This window comes from Entelurus aequoreus, linkage group LG10 (assembly GCF_033978785.1).
Source record: "Entelurus aequoreus isolate RoL-2023_Sb linkage group LG10, RoL_Eaeq_v1.1, whole genome shotgun sequence".
NCBI lineage: Eukaryota > Metazoa > Chordata > Actinopteri > Syngnathiformes > Syngnathidae > Entelurus > Entelurus aequoreus.
In genome coordinates, this window is record NC_084740.1 from 46,282,535 (window position 1) to 46,291,625 (window position 9,091).

The window sequence follows — 9,091 nt, forward strand, 5'->3', positions numbered from 1 at the left end:
TCTCACCCTGGACACACACTATTCTCCCCTCTCCCCTCAGGCAGGAGACTACGCTCCATCCAGACCCACACCTCCCGCCACCTGAACAGTTTTTTCCCCTCGGCCATCAGGCAAATGAACAAGAACTCCTAACAGCAGCTCCTTGAATTCCTTGAATCCCTTCTAAGTCTATCTGATAGCTCAGTCACAGCTCTTTTTATACCAAATATGTGTTATATGTGTTTTATGTCGCACGTTTGCCCCAAGAAAAATTCCTAGTTTGTGAACCCGTTCTCAAACAATGGCAATAAAACTATTCTGATTCTGATTTGTCCATGTGATGTCAGATGAAACACAAATGGAGCTGTTTGGCCACAATACCCAGCAATATGTTTGGAGGAGAAAAGGTGAGGCCTTTAATCCCAGGACCACCACTCCTACCGTCAAGCATGGTGGTGGTAGTATTATGCTCTGGGCCTGTTTTGCTGCCAATGGAACTGCTGCTTTACAGAGAATAAGCAAACTTCATGAATGTTTTTTGTGACCAACAAGTATGTGCTCCAATCACTACATCACAAAAAAATAAGAGTTGTAGAAATTATTGGAAACTCAAGACAGCTATGACATGATGTTCTTTACACGTGTATGTAAACTTTTGATCGTGACTGTATATATAATTAAAAATATATATATACACCCACAGGAGTTTGTAGAGTTTGTGTGTTCTCCCCGTGGCCTGCGTGGGTTCCCTCCGGGTACTCCGGCTTCCTCCCACCTCCAAAGACATGCACCTGGGGATAGGCCCCTCCCACCTCCAAAGACATGCACCTGGGGATAGGCCCCTCCCACCTTCAAAGATAAGCACCTGGGTATAGGTTGATTGGCAACACTAAATGGTCCCAAGTGTGTGAATGTGAGTGTGAATGTTGTCTGTCTATCTGTGTTGGCCCTGTGATGAGGTGGCCACTTGTCCAGGGTGTACGCCGCCTTCCGCCCGAATGCAGCTGAGATAGGCTCCAGCGACCCCCCGCAACCCCGAAAGGGACAAGCGGTAGAAAATGGATGGATGGATGGATATATACACACACACACACACATATATACATATGATATGACTTATTTAAAAAAAATAATTGGACTGAGACTCTTCTGTGTTCCCGTGACCAAACTTGAGGGGAGCCCTAAAGATTTAAAAAGAAAACACCTACGTATTGTACTGGTTTAGAAAATTGAAAATATGAAAATGGCCCCACATTCTTCAAATGTTCAGTGTGTGGCCCTCAGTGGAGAAAGTCTGATGTAAAGTGTTCATGTCGCAGAGAAGCTGCAGGCCAGCACAGCTACCATTTACAACTATTATAATAATAATAAACTACAATTAAACAGATCCGTTACATTTATTTTCAGCTATCTATCCATCCATTTTCTACCGCTTGTCCTCTGGGGGGTGCTGGAGCCTATCCCAGCTTCACATAGGCTATACTCTAAAAAATATCATTAAAATTGGAAAAAAAGGACAATTTTCAAACTGCATCCAAAACCCTCACCCTGAAAATTAGTGCCTCCCTGTGGTCATTGTTAGAATGACCACCACCTTATGCCTGCAGTGTTATTTCACTTCCATAAAAGAGGATTTCCTGCGGACACGTGCTTTATTTATGATTCTGTTGTGGCTTTGACGGCTGTAAAGTTCATTAGAGGCTTTTTATTTGTGCAGTGGTTGAAAAAAAACAGGACAAGACAATCAGAATGGAGGAAATGTTTTCTTTTATAGGCTCCCTGGGGGGGAAGGATGCTGAGCTGGGTGTGTCACCTCCTCCCATCTCGCTTATTTCTCATGCTCTTGCAGAAATATATTCTCCATTCTAACACTTTGGGCTTCCCTTTTACCTTGTAAAAGTGGAATAAACATACATCTAACTATTGCCTGCATGAACACTCACACACACACGCACACACACGCACAAACACGCGCACACACACACACACACACACACACACACACACACACACAGTTTCAGTCTTGTGACTCCATGACTCAGACATATAATTACACAACAAATATAGAACTTAAAGCACTTTTAGGCAGTGAGCCATTGCTGTTTGTCTTTAATACATCAAGTCCATTTATTAACACAACTAAGGCTGCAGCTAACGATTATTTTTCTATCGATTAATCTATAGATTTTTTTTTCGATTAATCTGTTAATCTATAGATTATTTTTTCGATTAATCTATAGATTATTTTTCCTTTTACCGATTATTTTTTTATTCAAAATGAAGATGAAAAAATAAATGTAGGCCCGTTTTTTCAAAAGGCATGGCTTTTATTTACAAAAAAAAAAAGTATGGCCACTCAGTCAACATTGACAACAACATGACTAAATATTCTGTAACAATGTAAACATTTAAAACTTTTAACATTTAACAAAATTAAAAGTAGCTTATTTGCTTTTTAATGTGCAAATATAAAAGTCAACATCCAGTGCAAATCGTAATATTCTGCAATAGTATAAGCATTTCAAAAGTAAAAGTATTGCTTATTTTGCTTTAAAATGTGCAAAAATAAAGATAAACATCCAATACAAAAAAGTGCAAAACGAAATATTCTGTAACAACAGTGTAAACATTTCAACAAAAGTGAAAGTATTGCTTATTTGCTAAAATGTGCAAAAATAAAGATAAACATCCAATACAAAAAAGTGCCAATCTAAATATTCTGGAGCACTGTAAACATTAAGTATTGCTTTTAAAATGTGCAAAATAAACATCCAGTCCAACACAGTACACAATAACCAATTCTACTCATTCCAGTGAGTGACTAACAGTTGTAATGAAGAAAGGTTAGCATGTCTACTTGCTTTGCTTCTTTTCTTGTTTACAATATTCCCAGCAGCTGAAAATAGGCGCTCAGAAGGGGTCGATGTGGCTGGAACTGAGAGGTAATTAACCTTCACCTCAAACCAGGACTGCGAGCGAGCTGAGCTGCAGTTTAAGTTTCTAGAAGGTCAACGGGCTCATAGTGATGTTACTAGTAGTTGACTGGGAGGTGTTTATTACCATTTGGGGAGAGTCCGCTGCCTGATGCTCACCTGCTAAACACCTATCTGCTCCACGCTGAAGCGCTGACTACATGCGCTCTGAATACACACTGCTGATTGGCTGATAATGCTTCGTGTGTACCAATCAGATGGTTGTGTGGGTGGGACAATGCTGCGTGCTGAGACAGAGGCAGAGGAGCGAAGCAGCTTGTTAAGACTTTAGCAGCTAAAGTTAGCTTTAGCTTAGAAACTCGTTCGGTACACCCCCGTACCGAACCGAAAGCCCCGTACCGAAACGGTTCAATACAAAACACGTACCGTTACACCCCTAGCAGATAAAAATGACACATTCATGTTTTTTTGTAATGATAACGTATGCTCGCGCGGACGATTGACTAGTTGATGGTTTTCTTTTCAAATGTTCGTTCATAGCCGTTGTGCTGCTATGATAGGCCATTTACGCTCGACACAGTGTGCATACAACAACATTATTAGGCCGTTTATTGAAATACTCCCACACTTTTGACCACTTTTGGCATGCTTTTCCCCCCTCGCTCGCATCGTCTGCTTTGATCTTCTGCTTTGCGCTTCGCCATGACGGTAGTGTGACATAAATATGTGACGCGTCGACGCACAAAAACGGCGTCGTCGTATTTACGTAACCGATGACGTCGACTACGTCGACACGTCGTTTCAGCCTTAAACACAACTGATTGAATGATGAATCATAAAAAGGATCATTATTAACACATGCGATTAAAGACAAATTATCCTATTCATCACGTATAAATTATTTTGACTGTACAAAGTCCCTTCTCTTAACCGCAGACGGTTACCTGAAAGGTGTGTTGTTAATAAAGATGTTACCATCAAGCCCAGTAAAACTCTAATGGGATTGTATTAGATTAGATTAGAATAGAATAGAAAGTACTTTATTGATCCCTGGCGGAAATTCAGCACCACAGTTCGCTCACAATAGACAATAATAATTATAAATAATATAATATAATATATAAATAATATAAATATATTCTACATATACTCTACATTTAAGTGCAGTCAAGGAACATATGCATTATACCAGGGGTCACCAACCTTTTTGAAACCAAGAGCTACTTCTTGGGTACTGATTAATGCGAAGGGCTACCATTTTGATACACACTTATATAAATTGCCAGAAATAGCCAATTTGCTCAATTTACCTTTAACTCTATGTTATTATTAATAATTAATGATATTTACACTTAATTGAACGGTTTAAAAGAGGAGAAAACACAAAAAAAATGACAATTAAATTTTGAAACATAGTTTATCTTCAATTACGACTCGTTAAAATTCAACCGAAAAAAGAAGACAAAAACTTAAAAAAAGAATTTATGGAACATCATTAGTAATTTTTCCTGATCAAGATTAATTTTAGAATTTTGATGACATGTTTTAAATAGGTTAAAATCCAATCTACACTTTGTTAGAATATATAACAAATTGGACCGAGCTATATTTCTAACAAAGACAAATCATTATTTCTTCTAGATTTTCCAGAAAAATTTTTTAAAAATAAATTCAAAAGACTTTGAAATAAGATTCAAATTTGATTCTACAGATTTTCTAGATTTGCCAGAATAATTTGTTTGAATTTTAATCATAATAGGTTTGAAGAAATAGTTCACAAATATTCTTCGTCGAAAAAACAGAAGCTAAAATGAAGAATTAAATTAAAATGTATTTATTATTCTTTACAATAAAAATTAAAAAAATTACTTGAACATTGATTTAAATTGTCAGGAAAGAAGAGGAAGGTAAAAAGGTATATGTGTTTAAAAATGCTAAAATCATTTTTAAGGTTGTATTTTTTCTCTAAAATTGTCTTTCTGAAAGTTATAAGAAGCAAAGTAAAAAAAATAATGAATTTATTTAAACAAGTGAAGACCAAGTCTTTAAAATATTTTTCTTGGATTTTCAAATTCTATTTGAGTTTTGTCTCTCTTAGAATTAAAAATGCCGGGCAAAGCGAGACCAGCTTGCTAGTAAATAAATACAATTTAAAAAATAGAGGCAGCTTACTGGTAAGTGCTGCTATTTGAGCTATTTTTAGAACAGGCCAGCGGGCTACTCATCTGGTCCTTACGGGCTACCTGGTGCCCGCGGGCACCGCGTTGGTGACCCCTGCATTATACAGTCTGATGGCTGTCGGTATGAAGGACCTCCTGTGTGGTTCCGTGTTGCATTCTGGGAGTCTGAGCCTTCCATTGAACGTGCTCATTCTCCCCGCAAGGTCCGAGTGTAGTGGGTGGGAGGTGTTGTCCATAATGTGAGTGTAGTGGGTGGGAGGTGTTGTCCATCATGTGAGTGTAGTGGGTGGAGGTGTTGTCCATAATGTGAGTGTAGTGGGTGGGAGGTGTTGTCCATCATGTGAGTGTAGTGGGTGGGAGGTGTTGTCCATCATGTGAGTGTAGTGGGTGGGAGGTGTTGTCCATCATGTGAGTGTAGTGGGTGGGAGGTGTTGTCCATCATGTGAGTGTAGTGGGTGGGAGGTGTTGTCCATAATGTGAGTGTAGTGGGTGGGAGGTGTTGTCCATAATGTGAGTGTAGTGGGTGGGAGGTGTTGTCCATAATGTGAGTGTAGTGGGTGGGAGGTGTTGTCCATAATGTGAGTGTAGTGGGTGGGAGGTGTTGTCCATCATGTGAGTGTAGTGGGTGGGAGGTGTTGTCCATAATGTGAGTGTAGTGGGTGAGAGGTGTTGTCCATAATGTGAGTGTAGTGGGTGGGAGGTGTTGTCCATCATGTGAGTGTAGTGGGTGGGAGGTGTTGTCCATCATGTGAGTGTAGTGGGTGGGAGGTGTTGTCCATCATGTGAGTGTAGTGGGTGGGAGGTGTTGTCCATCATGTGAGTGTAGTGGGTGAGAGGTGTTGTCCATAATGTGAGTGTAGTGGGTGGGAGGTGTTGTCCATCATGTGAGTGTAGTGGGTGGGAGGTGTTGTCCATCATGTGAGTGTAGTGGGTAGGAGGTGTTGTCCATCATGTGAGTGTAGTGGGTGGGAGGTGTTGTCCATAATGTGAGTGTAGTGGGTGGGAGGTGTTGTCCATCATGTGAGTGTAGTGGGTGGGAGGTGTTGTCCATCATGTGAGTGTAGTGGGTGGGAGGTGTTGTCCATCATGTGAGTGTAGTGGGTGGGAGGTGTTGTCCATCATGTGAGTGTAGTGGGTGGGAGGTGTTGTCCATCATGTGAGTGTAGTGGGTGGGAGGTGTTGTCCATCATGTGAGTGTAGTGGGTGGGAGGTGTTGTCCATCATGTGAGTGTAGTGGGTGGGAGGTGTTGTCCATAATGTGAGTGTAGTGGGTGGGAGGTGTTGTCCATAATGTGAGTGTAGTGGGTGGGAGGTGTTGTCCATCATGTGAGTGTAGTGGGTGGGAGGTGTTGTCCATAATGTGAGTGTAGTGGGTGGGAGGTGTTGTCCATAATGTGAGTGTAGTGGGTGGGAGGTGTTGTCCATAATGTGAGTGTAGTGGGTGGGAGGTGTTGTCCACCATGTGAGTGTAGTGGGTGGGAGGTGTTGTCCATAATGTGAGTGTAGTGGGTGGGAGGTGTTGTCCATAATGTGAGTGTAGTGGGTGGGAGGTGTTGTCCATCATGTGAGTGTAGTGGGTGGGAGGTGTTGTCCATAATGTGAGTGTAGTGGGTGGGAGGTGTTGTCCATCATGTGAGTGTAGTGGGTGGGAGGTGTTGTCCATAATGTGAGTGTAGTGGGTGGGAGGTGTTGTCCATAATGTGAGTGTAGTGGGTGAGAGGTGTTGTCCATCATGTGATTGTAGTGGGTGGGAGGTGTTGTCCATCATGTGAGTGTAGTGGGTGGGAGGTGTTGTCCATCATGTGAGTGTAGTGGGTGGGAGGTGTTGTCCATCATGTGAGTGTAGTGGGTGGGAGGTGTTGTCCATCATGTGAGTGTAGTGGGTGGGAGGTGTTGTCCATAATGTGAGTGTAGTGGGTGGGAGGTGTTGTCCATCATGTGAGTGTAGTGGGTGGGAGGTGTTGTCCATCATGTGAGTGTAGTGGGTGGGAGGTGTTGTCCATCATGTGAGTGTAGTGGGTGGGAGGTGTTGTCCATAATGTGAGTGTAGTGGGTGGGAGGTGTTGTCCATCATGTGAGTGTAGTGGGTGAGAGGTGTTGTCCATCATCTGAGTGTAGTGGGTGGGAGGTGATGTCCATCATGTGATTGTAGTGGGTGGGAGGTGTTGTCCATCATGTGAGTGTAGTGGGTGGGAGGTGTTGTCCATCATGTGATTGTAGTGGGTGGGAGGTGTTGTCCATCATGTGAGTGTAGTGGGTGGGAGGTGTTGTCCATCATGTGAGTGTAGTGGGTGGGAGGTGTTGTCCATAATGTGAGTGTAGTGGGTGGGAGGTGTTGTCCATCATGTGAGTGTAGTGGGTGGGAGGTGTTGTCCATCATGTGAGTGTAGTGGGTGGGAGGTGTTGTCCATCATGTGAGTGTAGTGGGTGGGAGGTGTTGTCCATCATGTGAGTGTAGTGGGTGGGAGGTGTTGTCCATAATGTGAGTGTAGTGGGTGGGAGGTGTTGTCCATAATGTGAGTGTAGTGGGTGGGAGGTGTTGTCCATAATGTGAGTGTAGTGGGTGGGAGGTGTTGTCCATAATGTGAGTGTAGTGGGTGGGAGGTGTTGTCCATCATGTGAGTGTAGTGGGTGGGAGGTGTTGTCCATCATGTGAGTGTAGTGGGTGGGAGTTGTTGTCCATAATGGCTAGGAGTTTAATTATTATCGTTTTAAATAAAAATATATTTTCAAACAAATGTGATTGATAACTGCACTTCTGGTTTTAACATGGACTGACTTGCGCCAGCTCGCTTCAATGTTGACATGAAAACAGACATTAACAATATATATATATATATATATATATATATATATATATATATATATATATATATATATATATATATATATATATATATGTGTGTGTGTGTGTGTGTGTGTGTATATGTAAACATATACACATATATATATGTACATACATATATATATATATATATACATATATGTATATATATATATATATATATATATATATATATAACTGTTTTCAGCATTTATTTTTTCATTAAAAAATATCAATACTTTGACTTGGACACCCCTGAGCTTAAGTATCAAAAGTACTTGATTTGGAGGATCGATATGAGAGCATAAAGATCTGGTATTGATATTTCAGTATGGATCACAATTGTGGATGTTTTTAGAGCACTTTATAGGCAAAATAGAGCTACTTCCATTGCTCTATTGTTAGCTGACTCTTGTTAGCGTTTATTTCAATCAATCAAAGTTTACTTATATAGCCCTAAATCACGAGTGTCTCAAAGGGCTGCACAAGCCACAACGACATCAACGGCTCAGATCCCACATCAGGGCAAGGAAAAACTCAACCCAATGGGATGACAATGAGAAACCGTTTTGTAATTTACTATTTAGAATGCATAAAAACATTTGTGTTCTTGTCTTGTGTGAATGATTAGCGACATTTCCCTGCGGCATCATAAGTTTGAGAAGGAAAGCGAGAAAAACAACTTATATGACACATAATGAAGTGGAAAAGGACAAATGAGTTATCGAAGTAGAGAAAGGTCAACTCACCTTTTGGTCCAAGTAGAAAGTGTCATAGTTGAAGTCAGAGGAGAGAGAAAAGCCTCCATGTCTTCTGAACATGTGACTTGTGAAGGCAAAGACGTGAAAGGAGCAAATAAAGACGACTAACAAGCAGCAGATGACATATTTCTTCATCTTTCAAACTTCTTGTGCTGCTCCTCAGTCAGCACATTGTCACTGCTGATATGTTTACGACGACACGTCCCACGGGAGGAAGGAAGTCAAAGTGGTCATTTTAGCACTACTACAACTCTCACATGCTTGCTAGTCAGCAAACACGTCTTTACAATCATACAAAACCTTTTTGTTTTTTTGGGATAGTCGGCAAGCTAAAGAGCACCGCAGACAGCTAAATCACTCTGCTTGCCGCAAGGCATGCTGGGGGTTGGAGTTCTGTGCTGACCGCTAGATCAC

General features: G+C 41.2%; 1 protein-coding gene across 1 annotated transcript in view; it reads right to left on the reverse strand.

Moving 5' to 3' along the window:
• Window positions 1–9,091, reverse strand: part of prcp (prolylcarboxypeptidase (angiotensinase C)) — a 68,156-nt gene extending 59,065 nt beyond the window's left edge. The window contains exon 1 of the mRNA XM_062061893.1: window positions 8,666–9,091. Within this exon, the coding sequence (XP_061917877.1) occupies window positions 8,666–8,812 (147 nt within the window). The 5' untranslated portion in view covers window positions 8,813–9,091. The remainder of the gene's footprint in view (window positions 1–8,665) is intronic.